The following is a 23,188-nucleotide window of genomic DNA, read 5'->3' as shown; positions in this document are numbered from 1 at the left end:
TTTTTACTGTTGCCTTTGCCTTGCTTATTAGGGGTCTAGACACACATTTCTGTAAAGCTGCTTTGACTGAATTGCAAAATTATGCCACATTGTCCAGCTGGTTCAGCTGATAATTGATATGAGATGTTATGACATAGCAGTATTACAGAAATACAAATGTAGATTTGGATCCATTATGAGCAAGAAAGAGGTGACAGTGACAAGGCAAAAAACCCTGAGAGGACATGAAAAAGAAACCTTTAGAGGAACCAGACTCAATGTTAAACACACCTTCTTCTGAATAACACCCCGTAGTGGGATTATAAATCATCTACAGATTCTACAACTGTATATAGTAAAGTCAAAGTGTACTTAATGTGTGGTAAGAGTATATTGTGAATATGAGTCCTGGAATGAGCACAACAGTCTTTATGATTACAGCAGCAGTTATACCAAAACAATTCAATTCTGTCTGTTACAGGTGCATGGATCCTGACTGGGGGAACACACACAGGTGTGGTGAAACATGTTGGGAGATCAGAACAGGACTATAATCTAAGCAGTGTTGCTGTAGAGGGGCAGATTGTGGCTATTGGAATGGTCACGTGGGGGGTCATTCACAACCGCCAGGCTCTGGTTCACCGAGACGTAATTACCTTTTCAATTCATTTGACAAGATTTTCATATTTAGAGCAATTTTACCTGGTGGTGGAAGCAGTTAGCATGGCACATCACAGTTTCATGGTCCCCAGTTAGATTCTGAGCTCAAGTTACTGTCTGTAAGGAGATTCTGTGCATGTTCTCCTCATGTCAGGTCATATGACAGGATCTAAAATCATTTATTTGTTTTAGTTAGACTTTTATAGCATATTATTTTTTTATTTTATAGACCATTATTTATTTTGGTTCCTGACAGGTCAAATGACCAGAATATAAGCTCCATAAAATTAATATGATTTAATTTGTGACTGGACTACTGCAACTTGCTTCTGGCAGGTCTGCCTCTGAGTGCCATTTGATGTCTGCAACTGATCCAGAATGCAGCTGGACAATTTGCTTTCGACCTCCCTAAGTCCTTCCACACCACCCCATTGCTATGCTCCCTCTAATGGCATTGTTTAGCTGCCCGCATCAGATTTAAAACATTCATGCTTGCCTACAAAGCTAAAAATGGACCAGCGCCAATGTGGCAGCAGGGGCGTGGTCGAGTGTTAGCTGTAGGCAGTGAGGAGTCAGGTAGAACTGGCAGAGAACACGTGATAAGTTTCACCTGTGTTTGATTACTGGCAATTTACTCTTGTGTGTTTACTCTTGTGTCTTGTGTGTTTAATTTGTGAGAGTATTACAACCAACTTACCTCAAAGCACTTATCACACCCTGCTCTGCACCACGCTCTCTCTGATCCTCTAGCAATGCTCAAATGGTTCCACCATTTCTCAGGGTACAAGAAAGGCATGCATCAAGACTCTTCTCTGTACTGGCACCTAGATGGTGGAATGAACATTCCCTAGATGTCCAAACAGCTGAGTTACCAGCTGTCTTCAAACAATGACTAAAGACCTACGTCTTCCTGAAGTACTTAAATTAGCACTTAAAAACGTGTTTTGTGTGCTTTTCTTGATATATAACCTCCCCAACAGAGTTTTAGACTGATGGTATTCTTAGTCCATGACCTAGTGAATCAGAATCAGGATTTACTTATTGATCAAGACTTCAAAGCGCTTCTGTAAGTTGCTCTGAATAAGGACATCTACCAAAGGTCATAAATGTAAATTTAAATGCAATTCATTCATCTGTAGTAAGCACTTTATCCTGGTCGGGAAGCCTATCCTGGTAACACTGGATGCATTGGATGAGATGCCAATCCATTGCAAGACACTGTGCATGTACACATTTCCACACTCATCCAAACCTAGGGGGCAATTTAGAATAACCAATGCACTTGGCATGCTTTTGGGGAGTGGGAGGAAACAGGAGAACTCAAAGGAAACCCACACAGAGACGTGTCAAAAATGCAAAAGTCTACACAAACAGTAACTAAAGCTTGACTGAACCCTGATTTGATCATGTACCACCCTAAATTGTCTGTCAATCTGTCTGTTTGTCTCACTTTGTCTTTTGCATTTTTCAGGGTAGCTTTCCTGCTCATTACTGCCTGGATGAACAAGGTGAGGGCCACTTATCCTGCCTGGATGTTAATCACTCTCACTTCCTGCTGGTGGATGATGGAACATCTGGCAAATATGGGGCTGAGATTCAACTTCGTGAGCAACTGGAGAAACTGATCTCAGAAAAACCGCTAGGAAACCCAGGTGAGTGTGCAGATTTGTTTTGCTGAGTGACACACACACACACACACACACACACACACACACACACACACACACACACACACACAAGTATATTATATGGACACAAGTGTTTTACTGGGAAATACACCACTCATATTTTTCATACAAGCTACATCCAGGACAGAGAAGCAAAACCATGATATAAATCTCTATATGTCACTCGTTAGGAAATCGATTAATTGTTTTGATAAATTTGGGTACTTTTTGTTTGTGAATGCATCTATATAATAAAAAGAAAATCACACGTGGGCTTGAAGATATGAAATTTATCTTCTTGTGTTGAAAAACTTGCATTTTTCATGTGAAATACATCACAGACCTGAGTGACATTTTTTTTCCCAATATTTCACTCAGATGATGTCACTCCCAGTGTTTTCCAGTTGGCTTGACAAACGTTGTCAAAATGGCAAACTGGCTCAAAATTAAAATTCTTTTGATGAACTTGCATTTTTTTGTGGATGTGTCCATACAATATAAAGAACATTACACGGTGGTACAAAGATATGAAGTTTATCTTCTTGTGTTGAAAATATTTTCACTCGTTTGCTTTGCTCACTCGTGATATATATTCACCACTCGAAGATAAACTTCATATCTTTACGCAACCGTGTAATATCCTCTCTATATTATTGAGGTTCTTCATTAAATGTCTTTATACTTTTCTAAAAGATTACAGTCTTTAAATACTGTATCTAGTAGTGTTATAGCAGTTTTGCCTAATGGACTGATAATCATCCTTACCAGAGAGTGAACTGAAGATTCCAGTTGGTTATGTGGTACTAGATGGTGGAGCTGGAACCCTAAATGTGAGCTCAAATTCATGTTCTCTTTTTAACCCAACATGTACAGTCCATTTTGCTCAGAAGCCACCTATCACTTCCCACAGACAATCTACAGCTCCATGATGAATGGCACTCCATGCATTGTTCTGGAAGGTTCTGGGCACTTGGCTGATGTCATCGCCAACGTGGCTGGCCTACCTTTGTCCAAAGTCACAATAGAGCTCATCCAACAACTGATCATCAAGTTTTTTGCAAAAGAATATGAGACCTTTTCTGATTTGAAGATCATTGAGTGGACCAAAAAGGTTGGAACAAAACAATTATGTCCCTAGACAGGAAATTACAAAAAAAAAAAATTATACACACACACACACACACACACACACACACACACACACACACAGGTGCTGGTCATATAATTAGAATATCATGAAAAAGTTGATTTATTTCAGTAATTCCATTCAGAAAGTGAAACTTGTATATTATATTCATTCATTACACACAGACTGATATATTTCAAGTGTTTATTTCTTTTAATTTTGATGATTATAACTGACAGCTAATGAAAACCCCAAATTCAGTATCTCAGAAAATTAGAATACTGTGAAAAGGTTCAATATTGAAGACATCTGGTGCCACACTCTAATCAGCTAATTAATTCAAAACACCTGCAAAGGCCTTTAAATGGTCTCTCAGTCTAGTTCTGTAGGCTCCACAATCATGGGGAAGACTGCTGACTTGACAGTTGTCCAAAAGACGACCATTGACACCTTGCACAAGGAGGGCAAGACACAAAAGGTTATTGCTAAAGAGGCTGGCTGTTCACAGAGCTCTGTGTCCAAGCACATTAATAGAGAGGCGAAGGGAAGGAAAAGATGTGGTAGAAAAAAGTGTACAAGCAATAGGGATAACCGCACCCTGGAGAGGATTGTGAAACAAAGCCCATTCAAAAATGTGGGGGAGATTCACAAAGAGTGGACTGCAGCTGGAGTCAGTGCTACAAGAACCACCACGCACAGATGTATGCAAGACATGGATTTCAGCTGTCGCATTCCTTGTGTCAAGCCACTCTTGAACAAGAACCAGCATCAGAAGTGTCTCACCTGGGCTAAAGACAAAAAGGACTGGACTGCTGCTGAGTGGTCCAAAGTTATGTTCTCTGATGAAAGTAAATTTTGCATTTCCTTTGGAAATCAAGGTCCCAGAGTCTGGAGGAAGAGAGGAGAGGCACAGAATCCATGTTGCTTGAGGTCCAGTGTAAAGTTTCCACAGTCAGTGATGGTTTGGGGTGCCATGTCATCTGCTAGTGTTGCTCCACTGTGTTTTCTGAGGTCCAAGGTCAACGCAGCCGTCTACCAGGAAGTTTTAGAGCACTTCATGCTTCCTGCTGCTGATCAACTTTATGGAGATGCAGATTTCATTTTCCAACAGGACTTGGCACCTGCACACAGTGCCAAAGCTACCAGTACCTGATTTAAGGACCATGGTATCCCTGTTCTTAATTGGCCAGCAAACTCGCCTGACCTTAAAGGAACAGTCCACCATACTTCCATAATGAAATATGCTCTTATCTGAATTGAGACGAGCTGCTCCGTACCTATCCGAGCTTTGCGCGACCTCCCAGTCAGTCAGACGCAGTCAGACGCGCTGTCACTCCTGTTAGCAATGTAGCTAGGCTCAGTATGGCCAATGGTACTTTTTGGGGCTGTAGTTAGATGCGACCAAACTCTTCCGCGTTTTTCCTGTTTACATAGGTTTATATGACCAGTGATATGAAACAAGTTCAGTTACACAAATTGAAACGTAGCGATTTTCTATGCTATGGAAAGTCCGCACTATAATGACAGGCGTACTAACACCTTCTGCGCGCTTCAGCAGCGCATTGATATCTGAGCTCCGTATCAATGCGCTGCCGAAGCGCGCAGAAGGTGTTAGTACGCCTGTCATTATAGTGCGGACTTTCCATAGCATAGAAAATCGCTGCGTTTCAATTTGTGTAACTGAACTTGTTTCATATCACTGGTCATATAAACCTGTGTAAACAGGAAAAACGTGGAAGAGTTTGGTCGCATCTAACTACAGCCACAAAAAATACCATTGGCCATACTGAGCCTAGCTACATTGCTAACAGGAGTGACAGCACGTCTGACTGCGTCTGACTGACTGGGAGGTCGCGCAAAGCTCAGAGAGGTACGGAGCAGCTCGTCTCAATTCAGATAAGAGCATATTTCATTATGGAAGTACGGTGGACTGTTCCTTTAACCCCATAGAAAATCTATGGGGTATTGTGAAGAGGAAGATGCGATACGCCAGACCCAACAATGCAGAAGAGCTGAAGGCCAGTATCAGAGCAACCTGGGCTCTCATAACACCCGAGCAGTGCCACAGACTGATCGACTCCATGCCACGCCGCATTGCTGCAGTAATTCAGGCAAAAGGAGCCCCAACTAAGTATTGAGTGCTGTACATGCTGATACTTTTCATGTTCATACTTTTCAGTTAGCCAACATTTCTAAAAATCCTTTTTTTTGTATTGGTCTTAAGTAATATTCTAATTTTCTGAGATACTGAATTTGGGATTTTCATTAGTTGTCAGTTATAATCATCAAAATTAAAAGAAATAAATATTTGAAATATATCAGTCTGTGTGTAATGAATGAATATAATATACAAGTTTCACTTTTTGAATGGAATTACTGAAATAAATCAACTTTTTCATGATATTCTAATTATATGACCAGCACCTGTGTATATACTGCAGTTTCTGAGGTTTTTTTTTTAAATAAATTAAAGCTGAGCTATAATTTACCACGAAAATAGTGACATTTCAGTTGCAGCATAAAAAGTAGTTTTTTTGCCAAATGTATATACAGTATTTATTATTATATAATTAAGCTCAAACAGGACTGTATTGGTTTTACATCGGGATATGAGGAAATGTAATTATCCCTGGTATTGATTACTGTTTACATAACTGTGCATGAACCTTAATTTTAATTGTTATCAATAATTGTAATATGGGGATATGAATTTACTGTTAACACACTATTATCGTCAATTTTTTTCCATACCTGTTGGACATTGATTAGTGGGATTTATTAGTGGAACAATTCCAGCAACATTTTATTAATCATCAAAGAGTAAAAAACAAAGCTGAAACAGCAGCTATTTTGGAGAATCAGGTAGCACCAACAATTGCTGGGTTTCATGTGACGTCACATCTGCCTCAGATGAAATAGATGAAAGATACATCTCATGGATGCGCCAGATCCATCAGTGACTCTTAACCTGAAGTTGCTGTAATAGTCCAGGATAAGGTCCTTCATTTTCCTGGGAACAGGGTGCCGAAGCAGGGCAAGCGAGACGAGTTTGTGTGGCATTGATCCATATGCATTTGCCAGGTCCAGCCACAAAACACTTAGGTCTCCCTTTCCTTCTCTTGCCTCTCTGATGAATTGTGTGACCACACCAGTGTGTTCGAAACAGCCAGGCACTCCAGGGATCCCACCCTTCTGAACCGCCATGTCAATATATCCATTCTTCAGAAGGAACTCGGTCAGTCGACGCGACATGATACTGAAAAATATCTTTCCTTCCATGCTCAGCAGTGATATGGACCTGAACTGACTGATGGTTATTGAGTTCTCCTCTTTAGGAATCCAGACCCCCTCAGCACACCTCCACTGGTTGGTCACCCTTCCCCTGCGCCAGATCACCCTTAGGATTTTCCACAGGTGATGGAGGAGCTGTGGGCAATGCTTGTACACAGCATACAGGACTCCACTTGGACCTGGGGCAGAGGCAGATCTTGCTCCTCTGATGACTTCCTGAACCTCCATCCAGCTGGGCTCCTTCATGATGAACTCCACTGATGGTGGTAATGGCCTTATGATGGCCACATGGGGTTCAAGCTCCTGGTCCCACTCTGGATCGCAAAGGGTAGAGTGCAGAAAGGTGTTTATCTCCTCTGCTGAGCACATGAGGCTGCCACTGCGCTTGTCCCCCAGTAGCTTCTTGGTGAAAGCGAATGGGTTGGAAATTAATGCAGCACACTTTCTTGCCCTTTCTCTTCCCTGTCTCCTGTGCCACTCAGCCCTATGCAGTATCATGAGCTTCTTCCTTAAGATTTTATAGAGCTCGGCGAGCGGTTGCTTCTCCTCCTCACTGGACATTTTGTTGTTCTTTTTCAGGGTGTGGAGCTCTTTCCTCAGCTGGTGTATCTTGGTGGACTGATGGTTCATTACATAGGGTGGCTGAACATTGTTTCTCTCGATGTGGCCAAACCTTTCTGCTCCATCGCTGACTATAATAGATGTCATAGTCTTGAGCTGGCAATCCACTCCTCCCCTGGCTACTGTCTCTAAGATCTTGCATGTATCTGCCTCAAACTGTAACCACAAGGTCTTGTTATTAGCTGGATACCACTTGATCCACGTCTGTGGGACTGCTGTGCAGGGGTTGGGAGTTTTTTCTGCCTGGAGGGACTGGGCTCTGTGGGGTGATTCCTGGCCGGACTCCTCCTGTGTCTCACCAGGACCAAGTCCTGTGTGCTGCAGTTCATTCTCCTGCTCCCTGCATTTCATCCTGGCCTGATGTATTCTGAGGCCTCACAGATTTTTGCAGACTTTACCGTAGATGTATCTTTCACTCATCATCGAATTTCCATTCCAATTTGATAACCTTGTGTCTGTCATAGTGGGGTTTTCATCCTTCCCCCTCTCGGGCTCCCCTGGGGATATCTTTCAGAAGGCTTTTCCATAGCTTATTTGGGTTTCTCCCTCACAGGAGATACAGGCCGGGGGTGCTAACCCTTCCTGTCCCAATTGCCATCTTCCTGAGCTGCCAACTGTCTCTCCAGTTGTCACCAAACTGTTTTTGGCTGTCAACCAGCCTTTCCTGGGTGTCACTGGCTCTGCCAGATGGGAATAGATGAAAGATATATCTCATGGATGCTCTGGGACACATCATCAGTGATGTAACCTGGAGTCATCGGGTGTTTCAGGTCTTTCAACATCATACGCCCTCTCCCAGGCAACCCAGCCAGGGTTGATCAGACACCAGCTTGCGTCCCAGCAGCATTTGTCCACGGATCCACCCTCTTAATTCAAAGCCACTTTGTGGCTTTCTCATGAGTTATTAAAAACTTTAGCTGGTGGTCTACCAAAGCTCAGTTGCCAAAGCATTTGTACGAAGAAGGTGCATTGCTTGCATGAAAAATGCCTTATGTTGTTGCATTGTTTTAGGTTCAAATCGATCAAACCATGAAACTGAAAAGTTTCTTCAGAGTTCCCTGTGAACTAATAAAAAATAATAATAATAATAATACATTTATTTTGTATAGCGCTTTTCATGGTACTCAAAGACGCTTTACAGAAGGTTCAAACATACACACAAATACACACACACACACACACAGACACAGACAACAGATAATAATAGACAAAGAAAGAAAAAAAATAAAATATAATAAAAATAAATAAATAAAAAATAAAAAGTCCACCAAGTAGGGGTCAGGATGTAATTCCCATGGTGTAGCAGCCACAGTCCCACCAAAAGGCACACGAAAACAGGTTCCACATCTCCAGCACTGCCGCCGTGATGCCGTCAGCAACATCGCTCGAACACCACGCCATGAATCCACAAAGCGAGCAGAGAAGCTCTGCCACGCAGAGCGCTGGTGTGTCCCAAACCGCCTGCACAGCCGCCGCAACACCACTGAGCAACATCACTCAGAACATCACGCCAAGCGTTAAAGCACAGAGCACTGGACAACTACAATGTAAAATGAGCAGCGAGCTCACTGCAGTCCATAGCTGGGAGCGCAGGCATCGCCCACAGCGAACCAAGGCCTGGAGGGAATCGATGCCCAAAACTAGGTCCAGAGCTACACCACCACCGGCGGACAAACACTCAAACAAACATCAAACTACACAAACACACAGAAAAAAACAATTAAAAAAGAAATAAAATAAAACAAAAAAAACAAAAAAGCTCAAAAAACAAAAAAGCTCAAAAAAAACAAACAAACAAAAAAGCTCCGGTGAGAAGCGGCAGCCAGAACGCGCACGATGTACTCTCAACCGGAAACGGAAGGGTGAACGAACACAGGATTTCACAAAAAGATGATGAGAGGTTCAAAAGCCACCTCTCACTGAAACTGAAGGGAGCCAAGTCAAAGCATGCTCAAGTTCATACAGTTGCAATGCACCATGATCACTTCTCCATCTTGTTTAACAAAGATCCAGGTCTTTAAAGGGGTTTCTGACAATCTTTATAAATGATTTACCTGAGAGATAAGAGCAAACACAAGTGAGAATCAAGCCAACTGTTGTTTGTTTACACTTCAACTTGCAGCACTTTGTTGTAAAGACACAAACGAAAAGCTGAAAAAAAACATTTACACGGGCAAAAACAATACAGTTCTCATTCGGCAGCAACTTGATACTGAGGTCCTTTACCCAGCCACGTACATAAGTTGTAAGCCTCCATACTCTTCCACACTTTCATCTGTTTTGCGGTGTAGAAGGGTGTCTGCAACACCAGATGGTTCGAGATGTCGGGGAGCTTGACTGAAGGGTAGTTTTCGAGATCGTATGACAAATACTTCTTTCCCAGACTGTAGGGGTCTATTCCATTGCATGTAGCAATCTTCTGAATATATCTAAAGCGAGCGATGGCTTCTAGATTACAAGCATACTCTGATAAGTTATCGCTAGTTGTTTGCACTATGGCAGCTGTTTAGGCCACCAGCTATTTCACTTCTGGCAAAACCACGAAGAAAAGCCACATGGCTGAAACCCAGCAATACAAGGTATGAACATAAGAAAACTAAACAAAGCACTAACAGCTGTAAATGCTGTTGAATATGAAAACATTAGCTACAAATCAACTTCTAATATGTGGCACCATGGGGCAGCATGGTGGTGCAGTGGTTAGCACTGTTGCCTCTCAGCAAGAAGGTTCTTGATTGGAACTTTGCAACGGACTGGGGCATTTCTGTGTGGAGAGTCATGTTCTCCCCTTGCCTGCATGGGTTTCCTTCAGGTGCTCCGGTTTCCTCCCACAGTCCAAAGACATGAAGATTCGATCAACTGGCTACTCTAAATTGCCAAGAGGTGTGAATAGCCCCCAAGTATAACTACATCTTCGCTTGTTTACTGCAATGCATTATGGGGAATATAGCAGATGTCAGATTAATTTTACGGTACAGTACATGAGAGTGATATGAGAGGAGCAATTTTGCCATGCTCTGTCATGGAAGACAATGAAATTGGTGATTTAAAGAGGTGGATAACATGGCAAGGGTTTACAGCAGGAAAATCAGAATTCAAATCAAGCTTGGTGAGAAGGTAAGAAGGTTTTTTTTTTTTTTTTTGGGGGGGGGGGGTTGTTTTTTACACTCCCTGGACTACAAGCCCTGGGATCACCAAGCAATCTTTGACTTAAGTCTAAATTTGTTTCTTTTAATCTTCAGTTACTCCTTACCATTTTCTAAGAAGCTTTGTTCTAATGAAATCTTATACTTAATCTTGACCCAGCACAATGAAAGTTACAGATGCAGTAAGGGAAACTATTATGCAAAATCAACTTTTGACTTAAGTCTAAGATTGCTTTGTGATCCCAGGCCCAGATAAACAGCATCAAAACATTTATAAATGAGTGATTAGTTAAATAAAACTTGATAAGGAAACATTCCAAAAGAAATCTTTAGAAACCTGCTGATCTGCTGTGTCATGTTCAGTATAAAGGCATTTACTTCAATAAATGCCACTAGTGAGGTACACTGAACATTATACATACCCGAAAGAGATTCCTTCGTGGTTTGGGAGTTTTATTGGTCTGACAGGCTCGTTCGGCTGCCAAGTGCTTCGGTACATTGAGAGGCAAAGGCTGAAGAATGCTTCTTTGTTTTACGGGCTTTGGAATATCGCTAGTTTCAGACGATGAATAGTAGTGATTGTTATAATCATCTATAACTGAAGGCCATTCCACAGACCATGGAAATATTGCTGGGTCACAGTTTAAGTCCGTCTTTTTCTCACTAGAGAAATGTAAGCTCCAAACACTTGTCCATTTCGATTCAGTTCGAAGGTTTTCGTTGCGGATTAAACTTATCCATTTCTTTCTTCTCGACTGGCAGCTGATAAAAGCTCAAATTATGCATTCTCTTTGTTGTGGAGACACAGTTACGCACACAGCAATTCACTTTAGGCATGGTTAAAACTGGTTAGACAGAATAATGCAATGTTTAACAAAGGCGAAAATAAGCAGTATGGCAGAGCCGACCCTGGGTATCGCCCATAATGCATTGTGTTAAGCAAGCAATGACGTAGTTATGGGTTTGGGTTATTGAGTGTGATTGGTTGTTCATCTCTGTGCTAGCCCTGCGATAGATTGGTAACTTTGTCCAGGGTGTACCTCACCTCTTGCCCAGTGTCAGCTGGGATTGGCTCCAGCTTCCCTGTGACCCTGAGGCATAACTGCCATAGATAATGGATGGATGTGCCACTCCCACTAATGTATTACCATACTTTGCACAGATTCAAGACATTATCCAGTTCCCACAGCTGCTGACAGTGTTACGCATTGATGAGGAAAAAGACAATGATGTGGATGTAGCTATTCTCCAAGCTTTTCTAAAAGGTGCAGTTTGATCTAATTTCTACATTGGTAACTGTCTTTCCCTTCATTAGCTGGAAATACTCAGTGATTAATACTCAGAGAAATTCATGACCGTAAGGTATACAGTACCCTTCTGGAAAATTTGGCCAGCAAAGTCTGGTACAGCTTTGTGCTTCCATTAGTGGCTATGGATTTAACATAGTCTGTTATCTAGTCAAGTCAAGTCAAGTCAAGTCAAGTTTATTTGTATAGCGCTTTTAACAATAAACATTGTTGCAAAGCAGCTTTACAGAATTTGAACGACTTAAAACATGAGCTAATTTTGTCCCTAATCTATCCCAAATGAGCAAGCCTGTGGCGACGGTGGCAAGGAAAAACTCCCTCAGACGACATGAGGAAGAAAACTCGAGAGGAACCAGACTCAAAAGGGAACCCATCCTCATTTGGGCAACAACAGACAGCATGACCATAACATTAACAGTTTTAACATGAAGACAGTTTCGTTGATGTTATAACTCTTCATTGATGGAAACTTGAGTGCAAAACTGTTCAAGACAACTGCAGTCCTAAAGTTAGCAAGTTAACTGTAGTCCTCAGCCATAAAAGCATTACTGTAAGAGTCCAGAGCATCCTCCAGGTATAACCCTCAACTGTCCTCATGGGGCCATCCTTCACAGGTGCGATGCGATAAAACTCCGACCAGACACAGGGCACCAGGATGGATCAAGCAGGTCCGAGGGGCAGAAGAGGCCAGCATCTCAATCCCAGGATCAACATGTAACTCAGAGGGACAGATGGGGGGGGGAGAGAGAGAGAGAAAACACAGGTTGTTAGGTATGCCCTAAAAATGACACAAGTATTAAATCTGTGTGGTAGGCTCGCAGAGACGAGAGTCTTGACATCAGGCATAATACACAACAATGGCATGTTAATATGGTTAAAAAATATCATGACCTGCTCTGGCTGGATGCTTGATTGGGTGATGGGAGCACACTCCTCAGCAATGATGAGATGCAGATGGGACCCTTAGGGCTGGCCAAGACAATTCAGTTACATTTCACCGGGTCTGGGACATGCGACAGAATGTCTGACGGCTGATTCCCTACAGGCTACGATAGCCAGTCGAGGTCTCCACCCTCTCCACCAAAAGATTTCCTGTTGACTCCATGCAACTCAGAGGGACAGATTTGGGGGGGGGGGGGAGAAAACGCAGGTTGTTAGGTATGCCCAATGTCACCTGAATAAGAAGGAACAGTATACATATTGCACTGAGTACAAGCAGGGACTCCGGCAACTAACTATGACAGCATAACTAAAAGAGGGAGAGCCAGAAGGTAACACAGGCATGAGGGAGCCCCGGGACATAAAGCAGCCAGCCACTACACCGTCAACAAACTTGAGTGAGCAAGCGAGTAGGGACTGACAGCATCCATACATCCCAGTTTACCAAAACACTCTACGTCTGAGGACCCTCTAGATCTACACCTTTACCTCATAAACACCATTAACAAAAGGCTTGACTAAACAGATATGTTAGCTTTCCACTAGGAAATATCTAGATGTGCTAGCTTTCCACTAGGTCTGGTGAATGGCTTATTCGTATTACGTGAAATTATCAAACCTCATACTATAAACTCCCAGGATTTGTTGACAGATGGCATTTATTCTTCACCAGACCTTCATTTTCAGTTTCATAGTAGACACTGAATAATGCTTTAAGATAATTAGTTCTACATTAAGAGATGATCAAAGTGATGTGTAACCTGCATGAATTCTTCACACAGTACAAGTTTTTCTTCAAATTTGTTTTTTGTGTGTTGGTTATTGATAAACAACACAAGAGGAAAACTAGCTTTATCTCCACAGCCCCCCTGTGCAGTGATAGTATGAACAGAGAGAGACAGCTGGAGCTGACTGTGGTCTGGAACCGAGTCGACATTGCACAGAGTGAGATCTTCACTGAAGAAAGTAAATGGAAGGTTTGTAAAAATTTATATCTCAGCGCTACTGAAGTCTCTGCTCTGATTTTTTTTTTAATTGGACAAAATCTAATTATATTGTACAAGCCTTGTTTATTTAAATTTCTGGATTTTTTTTTCATATTTTATGTTAAAGGAGCATTCTATAGAATAATTCAGAACAGCTCTGTATTGATCTATTCTTGTAACTAATGTATACCGTTAGTCCTGACAGAATACTGAGTATTGAGTAATGACCTGTTAAGGTTTATCTCACCCATCCTTTAAGTACAGTCCTTCTTGGATTGGATTCTGCTTCTTTACTTCAGATAAAAACATTAGCCAAATAAATTTTTTAAAAAATATGGTAACTATTCCATGTGCTACTTTCCCTCAGTCCAGTGATCTGCACAAAGCCATGTTCTCCTCCCTGGTGGACCATAAGGCTGAGATTGTACGTCTGCTGCTGGAGAATGGGCTATGCTTCATCCAGTTCCTCAAACAAAAAGATACACTGTCTGATCTGTATAATCATTGTCCCAGCTGTCTGTTTTTGCACAAAGTGGCCAAGCAAGCTATGGGCAGCAAGATTACCCTGGACCATGTGGCTACTGAAGTGCAGCACCTGCTGGGCAGTTTCACTCAACCGCTCTACCCCACGGGAGAGTCACCCTCTCAAAATAGAGCTAAAAGTTGCCAAATAGGGATGCCCATTGACAACAAGGGTTTTACAGTGAGTTTGAATGAGACCACAGAGACTTGCATCTCACACTATATACCACATACCTTTTTTTCAGTGCAGTTAATAAGTCATTGTAATTATCAAGTAATTCTGTATTATACTTACTGAATAATGTGCTTTAAGGTGGATAACTACTTAATAAGCTTAGACAATAATTTTATCAAGTTCAAAACATCTGTATGTCTTCATACCTTAGATGAGAGTAGAGTAAGTGCAAGTGTGTGCATGCTTATCAACATTTTCAAACAAAACATATCAGTGAAATTGACTTCAATATAAAAAAAACCTTTTCCTTTGGCTTTACAGAAAGACCAGTCTCAAGAGCCGACGTGGTCAGAGGAGGAGATGGTCCCAGACACAATGTCTCAGGCAGATAGAGATCTGTTCCTTTGGAGTGTGCTTCAGAATCAGAAAGATTTGGCACAAATCACTTGGGAACAGGTTCTAATATAAATACCCTCTTAGAAAATGTCATTCTAGGGTTCTTTGGTTATTTTTCCTGGAGAATAACTCAGTAGTCCACTTAACGGCAAATTAGTCTAGTAATAGATGTTCAGTAAAATGGGCAGTCCATAATTTTTAGAATTCTCTGCTACCTACAAGTTAAATTCAATTCTCCACAATTTTGATCAACAATCATCGTCAGGCATGAATGTCACAGTCCACACTGCCAAAAGCATGCAAAGCAATCTTGCAAGGTTTTCCCTGAGGCACTAGATTAGAGAGCCCAGGCTTCAAGACTCCAATTCCCTCCAAAGACTCACAGGCCACAATGGAGCCACAGGCATACTGAACCCCACACCCAAAGCTCTATCAAAAAAAAAAAAAAAGGGTCCCTGATCCACCTCTAAATGCCTGAAATCTGAGAAAACCTGTGAAGAGTGAAGTTTGTGAATAGCAAATACATCAGGGGTATAAATCCTGATGACCTTGTCATGGGGGTATGAACTCTAGTTCCACCATCAGTCCCCCACTTTTTTGAGGCTGCAGGCCTCATTAATTCCAGATCCTGAAAAGGGTGCTACTCTGACCAAATAATTTTGTTCCCTTTTGGACATAGATACAAATGAAATAGTAGACTCAGCCATTAAGAACAACAGGTTCTACTAATGGTGGGTTTTTTTGTGCACAAAAAGGAATGGGGTTTTCCTACTGTTCTAACTCCAAGAGGATTGATATTTCTAAAAGTCCTCCATTTTCACTTGGTAGTTATCCAATCTTATTCATGCCACTATTCATCACAAGAATAGTTTACTTTGATAGACCTGCGTGGTGCATATTTTATTGTTCCTGTCTCTCAAGAATACAGGTCACTTTTAAGATTTACCTTCATGAGACAGATGTACCTGTTCAAGGTCCTACCCTTCAAGCTGTCTCTAGCCCATCAGATGTTCTGCAAGCAGGCTTCCCTGTCACACCCAGAGGTCACAAAAGTACACACATTCTTTACTTAAGTAGACATACAGATACTTATGTAAAAAAAAAATCCAAAAGGAGAAGTACTGATTTAACTTTGTTATTCAATTCAATTCATCCATCCATCCATCCATCCATCCATCTTCTACCGCTTATCCAGGTCTGGGTCACGGGGGTAGCAGCCTAAGCAGAGCAGCCCAGACTTCCCTCTCCCCGGTCACCTCCACCAGCTCTTCTGGGGGAATACCGACGTGTTCCCAGGCCAGCCAAGAGATGTAATGTCTCCACTGTGTCCTGGGTCTGCCCCGGGGTCTCCTCTGGGTCGGGCATGCCCAGAAAACTTCTCTTGGGAGGCATCCAGGGGGCATCCTAACAAGGTGCCCAAACCACCTCAACTGACTCCTTTTGATGTGGAAGAGCAGCGGTTCTACTGAGTCTCTCCTGAATGACCAAGCTTCTCACCCTGCCTCTAAGGGAGAGCCCAGCCACCCTGCAGAGAAAACTCATTTCTACCGCTTGTATCCGTGATCTCATTCTTTTGGTCATTACCCATAGCCCGTGACCATAGGTGAGAGTGGGAATGTAGATGGACCAGTAAATTCAGAGCTTTGCCTTTTGGCTCAGCTCTTTCTTCACCACAACAGACCGGTTTAATGCCCGCATCACTGCTGATGCTGCCCCGATCCATCTGTCCAACTCCTGCTCCCCCTTACCTTCACTCGTGAACAAAACCCTGAGATACTTAAACTTCTCCACTTTAGGTAGCAACTCCCCCCTGACCCGGAGTAGGCACTCCACCCATTTCTGGCTGAGTGCCATGGCCACGGACTTGAAGGTGCTGATCCTCTTCCCAGCCGCTTTGCACTCAGCTGCAAACCATCCTAGTGCATGCTGTAAGTCACAGATTAACGAAGCCAACAGGACCACATCATTCACAAAAAGCAGAGATGTGATCCTGCTGCCACCAAATCGGACACCCTCTGCCCCTTGGCTGCACCTAGAAATTCTGTCCATAAAAGTTATGAACAGAACCGGTGACAAAGGGCAGCCCTGGAGGAGTCCCACATGCACCAGGAACGAGTCCGACTTACTGCCGGCAATGCGAACCAAACTCCTGCTCCGGTTATACAGGGTCCGAATGGCCTGCAGTAGTGGGCCCTGAATCCCATACTCCCGAACCACCCCCCACAGGGCACCACAAGGGACACAGTTGTAAGCCTTCTCCAGGTCTACAAAACACATGTAGACCAGTTGGGCAAACTCCCATGCACCCTCCAGTACCCTTGCAAGGGTAAAGAGCTGGTCCAGTGTTCCACGACCAGGACGAAAACCGCATTGTTCCTCCTGAATCCAAGGTTCAACTATTGACCTGACTCTCCTCTCCAGCACCCCAGCATAGGCTTTCCCAGGGAGGCTGAGAAGTGTGATCCCCCTATAGTTGGAACACACTCTCCAGTCCCCCTTTTTTAAAAGTGGGACCACCCCAGTCTGCCAATCCAGAGGCACTGTCCCCGACCTCCACGCAATGTTGAAGAGGTGTGTCAGCCAAGACAACCCAACAACATCCAGTACCTTCAGGAACTCGGGATGAATCTCATCCACCCCCGGAGCCCGGCCACCGAGGAGCTTTTTAACCACCTTGGCAACCTCAGCCCCTATGATGAGCGAGTCCTCCCAAGCACCTTCAGACTCTGCATCCTCCTCAGACAACATGAAGGTGGGATTGAGGAAATCCTCAAAGTATTCCTTCCACCGTCAGACGATGTCCCCAGTTGAGGTCAACAGCACTCCATCCTTGCTGTAAACAATAGGGACAGAGCACTGTTTCCCCTTCCTGAGGTGCCAGACAGTTTGCCAGAATCTCTCTGAGGCCAACCAAAAGTCACTTTCCATGGCCTCACCAAACTCCTCCCACACCCGAGTTTTTACTTCAGTGACTGCCAGAGCCACATTCCGCTTGGCCTGTCAGTATCTGTCAGCTGCCTCTGGAGACCCACAGGCTAACCAAGCCCGATAGGACTCCTTATTCAGCTTGATGGCTTCCCTCACTGCAGGTGTCCACCACCAGGTACGGGGATTACTGCCACGACAGGCACCAACAACTTTGCAGCTGCAGCTCTGCATGGCTGCCTCAGCAATGGAGGTGCAGAACATGGTCCACTCGGACTCAATGTCCCCATCCTCCCCCGGTATGCAGTTGAAGCTCTGCCAGATGTGGCAGTTGAAGATCCAACGGACAGGAGCCTCTGCCAGACGTTCCCAGCATACCCTCACTACACATTTGTGCCTGCCAGGTCTGTCCAGCCTCCTCCCCCGCCATCTGATCTAGCTCGCCACCAGGAAGTGATCAGTTGACAGCTCTGCTCCTCTCTTCACTCGAGTGTCCAAGACATACGGTCGTAGATCAGATGAAACGACTACAAAGTCAATCATCGATCTACGGCCTAGGGTGTTCTCATGCCACATGCACTTACAGACACCCTTATGTCAAACATGGTGCTCATTATGGCCAAACCATGCATGGCACAGAAGTCCAACAACTGAACACCACTCGGGTTCAGATTGGGCAGGTCGTTCCTCCCAATCACACTTCTCCAGGTCTCATCGTCATTGCCCACATGAGCATTGAAGTCCCCCAGTAAAACGATGGAGTCCCCTCATGGTACACTGTCTAGCACCCCACTCAAGGACTCCAAGAAGGCCAGGTACTCTGAACTACCATTTGGCACATATGCACAAATGACAGAGATGATTCCCCGACCCGAAGGCGCAGGGAAATGACCCTCTCATTCACAGGGGAGAACTCCGATATTAGCATGCCGAACTGGGGGCTACCAATAGCTGCTCACCCTTGGCAACTCCAGCATAGAAAAGAGTCCAACCCCTCTCCAGGAAATTGATTCCAGATCCCAAGCTATGCATTGAGGTGAGCTTAAGTATATCTAGTCGGTACTGCTCAACCTCACACACAAGCTCAGGCTCCTTCCCCACCAAAGAGGTGACATTCCATGTCCTAAAAGCCAGTTTTGTCAGCTGGGGATCAGTACGCCAGTGCCTCTGCCTTTGGTTGCTACCCAATCCACAGTGCACCGGACCTTTACGGCACCTCCCGTGGGTGATGGGTCCACAGGCGAGTGGTTCCATATTCAGACATAGGCCCGGTCACCAGGCATTTGCTGACAAGGCCCTCCTCCAGGCCTGGCTCCAGGGTGGGGCCCCGGTATCCCTGGTCTGGGTGAGGGTACTCCGATACCTGTTTTTCCTTTCATAAGGGTCATTTTGAACCGCTCTTTGTCTGACCTCTCATCTAGGACCTGTTTGCCTTGGGAGACCTACCGGGGCAAATGCCCCAACAACACAGCCCCTAGAATCCCTGAGGTACTCAAACCCCTCCACCAAGTTGAGGTGGCGATTCAAGGAGGGGTTGTTACTCAATTAAAACTGTAAAAGTACAGGCTCTAAAATCAATGTAAAAAGTAGCCCTCTGAAGGACATTTTTACTGGCTGTTTCTGTGCAAAGCTAAGTAAACCTCATATAATACAATACAATATAATAAGGGGCCAGCGTGTGCTCACAGAAATTACGAACTGTAGAACAAACTCTTAAATTAATTATTAATTAATACTGTATAAGGTAGTCCACTGCAAATATTTCAAATGCCAAGTACTTTGTGACAAATAATTAAAAAACTTGCATTTGCCATCAATATTGATTAGCTATGTACAGCATGCTAACTGACAACCCAGCTTTATATAATGGTAAATATCCTTACCTTACTAGGCTTACATGCTTACTAATAACTTGTTTGAAAATTTTGGAGAACATACATCACATACAGCTGAAGGGTTAGGTATTTCAGTCAAACAATTTGGTATGTTTACACAAAAACATGGATGGGATTTATAGATTATTCAAAGAAAACCCATTCATGTTAGTTTGCTGAATTTGAACAAAGCTCATTTTTGGTTCACAGTTAGGGTTGCGGCAGCACGGTGGTGTAGTGGTTAGTGCTGTCACCTCACAGCAAGAAGGTCCGGGTTCGAGCCCCGTGGCCGACGAGGGCCTTTCTGTGCGGAGTTTGCATGTTGTCCACGTGGGTTTCCTCCGGGTGCTCTGTTTTCCCCCACAGTCCAAAGACATGCAGGTTAGGTTAACTGGTGACTCTAAATTGACCATGAGTGTGAATGGTTGTCTGTGTCTATGTGACTCTAAATTGACCGTAGGTGTGAGTGTGAATGGTTGTCTGTGTTTATGTGTCAGCCCTGTGCTGACCTGGCGACTTGTCCAGGGCGTACCCTGTCTTTTGCCCATAGTCAGCTGGGATAGGCTCCAGCTTGCCTGTGACCCTGTAAAACAGGATAAAGCAGCTAGAGATAATGAGATGAGTTAGGGTTGCCAGATTAGCTTGGTTTAAACAGTCATCTTTTCTGTGTTATTGTGCCATTCATTTAGGTTAAAATTGGTCTTGATGTTGGGAAGGTGTGCAATAGTGCAAAATAAAAATAATCCATAAATCCCATCAAAATGCATTAAAACTACAGTAACAAGCTTGATTTGAAAATGTAAGGAGTCAAAAGTGCAGATATTTGTGTTAAAATGTAGGGAATAAAAGTAAATTATTGCCAGAAAAATAAATACTCAAGTAAAGTACAGATACCTGAAAACTCTACAAAAGTACTGTAACAAAGTACGGTAGTTGTACCAGAGGTGGCAGGATCCTCCCACCTGTAGCCGACTAGCCCCTCTATGCCTCCACCACAGAACAGGTTGTTCAGGATACATATAATCTTGTCTCACATGCATCTCCAAAGCTCGCTTCGAAAAGCAATCTTCCAAAGAGGGGATTCACTCAGTTTATCAGTGTAGAGCGTGATTCAGTGAGTACGATAGCTACTCTCACACCTTACCATATGAAAAGCATCATAATGAGTGCAAACAACATGAGAGCAGGCCACTATATCAGATTTAAGTTTTTACTAAGAATGCTGTGGATCTTGATACTGCCGGCAACAACAAAGAGACCACCACCTGCAAAAATCACCAGAGTTCACCAGACATCTACCTGTGACCACAAAATTGCCAGTGAGACTCTGGTTTCCACTGTTACCACTACACTGATGACTTCCTCCCTGGGCTGGACTTAATGTCAGAGATGAAAAGGGAGGTGTGGTGTCCCTGAGTAGACTATCTATATCTGTGTGTTTGGCCCTTGGAGTGATGAACAGTTCAATGATTAAATGTTGCAGCCCACAAGATAATGTTGAAAGTTAGAGCCGAGCCATGAGGTCTTCACCCACCTGGACCAGGCTATGTCCTGACGGTTCTAGGGAGATAGAAGCATGCACTCACAGAATCAGGAGAAGTTCAATCCAATGCTTGAGCAGGTTAACATGATCCAATCAAGAATTCCTCAGCTAAGTTGTTGGCAGCAAATTGGACAACAGACCTTTTTTTAATTTTGATTTTATTTTACTGATGGGGCCAACTAGTTGAGACCTTGCTAACCTGCGAGGAAGGTAGGATGTGGTCACCAGGCAGGAACTCTCAGGGCTGTGCAGGGCGATTGTAGATCCTACTCTGCTTGGCCTGGGCCTCGAGCATGTGCTGGCGGACAATGGGGGCCACCTTGTCAATGTGTTCCTGCATCTCTCTTACATTCTTGATGGTGATACAGAAAGGGGATGGCTGTTCTTCCCAGGCCTCCTTCGTCATATCCAGGGTCTCCTCCCAAACATGACCTTAAACAGCATGAGCCCAGTGGAGGCCAGTGGGGTCTCACACACTGCAAACAACACATTACAGAGGTGGTCCCAATTCCTGCTGTCCTTATCCATCACACGCTATAGCATCCTCTTCAAGGTCTGGTTGAACCTTTCTACCAGACCGTTAGTTTGGGGATGGTAGACTGAGATGCAGACGTGCTTCACCTGCAACAACCAGCAGACATCTGTCTTGATGCCTTGAGAGAAATGATGTACCTTGGTCAGTGAGGAGGTTTTTAGGGAGACTCACATGGGTGAACAGCAGAACAAGCTCAATAGCGATGTTCCTTGATGTGGCCTTCTGCATTGGGACTGCCTTGAGGTAGTGGTTTCTTTGGGACAGTGTACTGACACTGGGGGCCAGAAGTTTTTGAACTCCATGTTCATCCCTGGCCAGAGGAAATGGTCTTGGAAATGGAAACCAGGCTAGTCTCTGCTGAAGAGGAGAGGGACAGAAGGGTCATGAACCATCCCAATGGTTAATACCCACTCACCTCGCTCATCACTGACCCAGACGTGGCTAGGACACACTCCAAGGCCTCAATGAGCTCAGCGGGCATTTGGGGAGCACTCATCCCAACAGCCATGCATTCAGCAGGAGGAAAAGCCCATAGGAACCTAACTGACCTGTGCCGAGTTTCCCAAAAGCATCATAGCACAAAGATCATTGTTAAATGGTAGAGTGAGCAGTACAATGAACACACTCTCTCCTAGTTAAGATGCTCTTCGCATTAAGAAGCTTTTGGGAAACCCACCACTGTTTAGTTGGTGGCACCTTTTTATACTCCCCTGGTTGCTTGAAGAGACCGGTGTCACTTAAGCTGCTCCAAGCTGTGTGCACTTAGCTGGCTGTGCATCCTGGCCACACTGCCTCTTGTGGTCCAGAACACTGGAGCTGAAGTGGAGCTGTCCCTTCAGCATAATTCGAGTGGTAGTGTTATAATAAACTCTGAGTTGTCACCAAATTAACGTAATTGGTTCATAAAAACACGCACTCATAAATAACATCAAATGCTTATGTTTATTCAAGTGCTGTTAGTGAGGTGAAAAGAAATGGATAGAGAGAAAGAAATAGAAGCCCACAGGCCAGAGTCTTTCAGTCTAAACACTGCAGAAGCAGCATAACCAAAACACGCCCCAACCTATGTGCTTCAGTCCATTAAATAATACAAAAAAATTCCAATCGTTATCAAAGTCCCCAAAAAAATAGTAATCCACAGCACAATTCAAGAACAGGGCAAGACAGTCTTTCAAAAAAAAAATCCCACAAGCAAAAAAAGGGAAAAAGCCTCGATCTCACTTCCTTGGAACACTTGTTGAGTTCGCAAAATCCGACAATATTCCAACATCAGGTGTGATGAGTAAAGCATAATCCACAGTTCTTTTGGTGATCAACAAAATGATAAATTTATCTGGAATTTTAAGATATCAGGAAGTGCAGTACCAGCACGATCTATCCCCATCCATTTATTCATCCATTCTTTTCTATGTCCCATTTAAAAAGTAAATGTGTGACTCTAAAGGGGCACAGCTAAAGAACAGAGACAGAGAAGGTGTGTGCATGTGACGGTGAGA

General features: G+C 43.7%; 1 protein-coding gene across 1 annotated transcript in view; it reads left to right on the top strand.

Moving 5' to 3' along the window:
* LOC132892198 (transient receptor potential cation channel subfamily M member 2-like) overlaps window positions 1-23,188 on the top strand; it is a 96,383-nt gene that overhangs the window by 33,990 nt on the left and 39,205 nt on the right. Inside the window, exons 7-14 of the mRNA XM_060930590.1 lie at window positions 461-627; window positions 2,111-2,291; window positions 3,075-3,136; window positions 3,217-3,417; window positions 11,653-11,755; window positions 13,601-13,713; window positions 14,090-14,425; window positions 14,741-14,875. Of these exons, the coding sequence (XP_060786573.1) occupies window positions 461-627; window positions 2,111-2,291; window positions 3,075-3,136; window positions 3,217-3,417; window positions 11,653-11,755; window positions 13,601-13,713; window positions 14,090-14,425; window positions 14,741-14,875 (1,298 nt within the window). The remainder of the gene's footprint in view (window positions 1-460; window positions 628-2,110; window positions 2,292-3,074; window positions 3,137-3,216; window positions 3,418-11,652; window positions 11,756-13,600; window positions 13,714-14,089; window positions 14,426-14,740; window positions 14,876-23,188) is intronic.

This window comes from Neoarius graeffei, chromosome 9, assembly GCF_027579695.1.
Source record: "Neoarius graeffei isolate fNeoGra1 chromosome 9, fNeoGra1.pri, whole genome shotgun sequence".
Lineage (NCBI taxonomy): Eukaryota > Metazoa > Chordata > Actinopteri > Siluriformes > Ariidae > Neoarius > Neoarius graeffei.
Note: the sequence above shows the minus strand (reverse complement) of the source record. Positions and strands in the feature narration are given on the sequence as shown.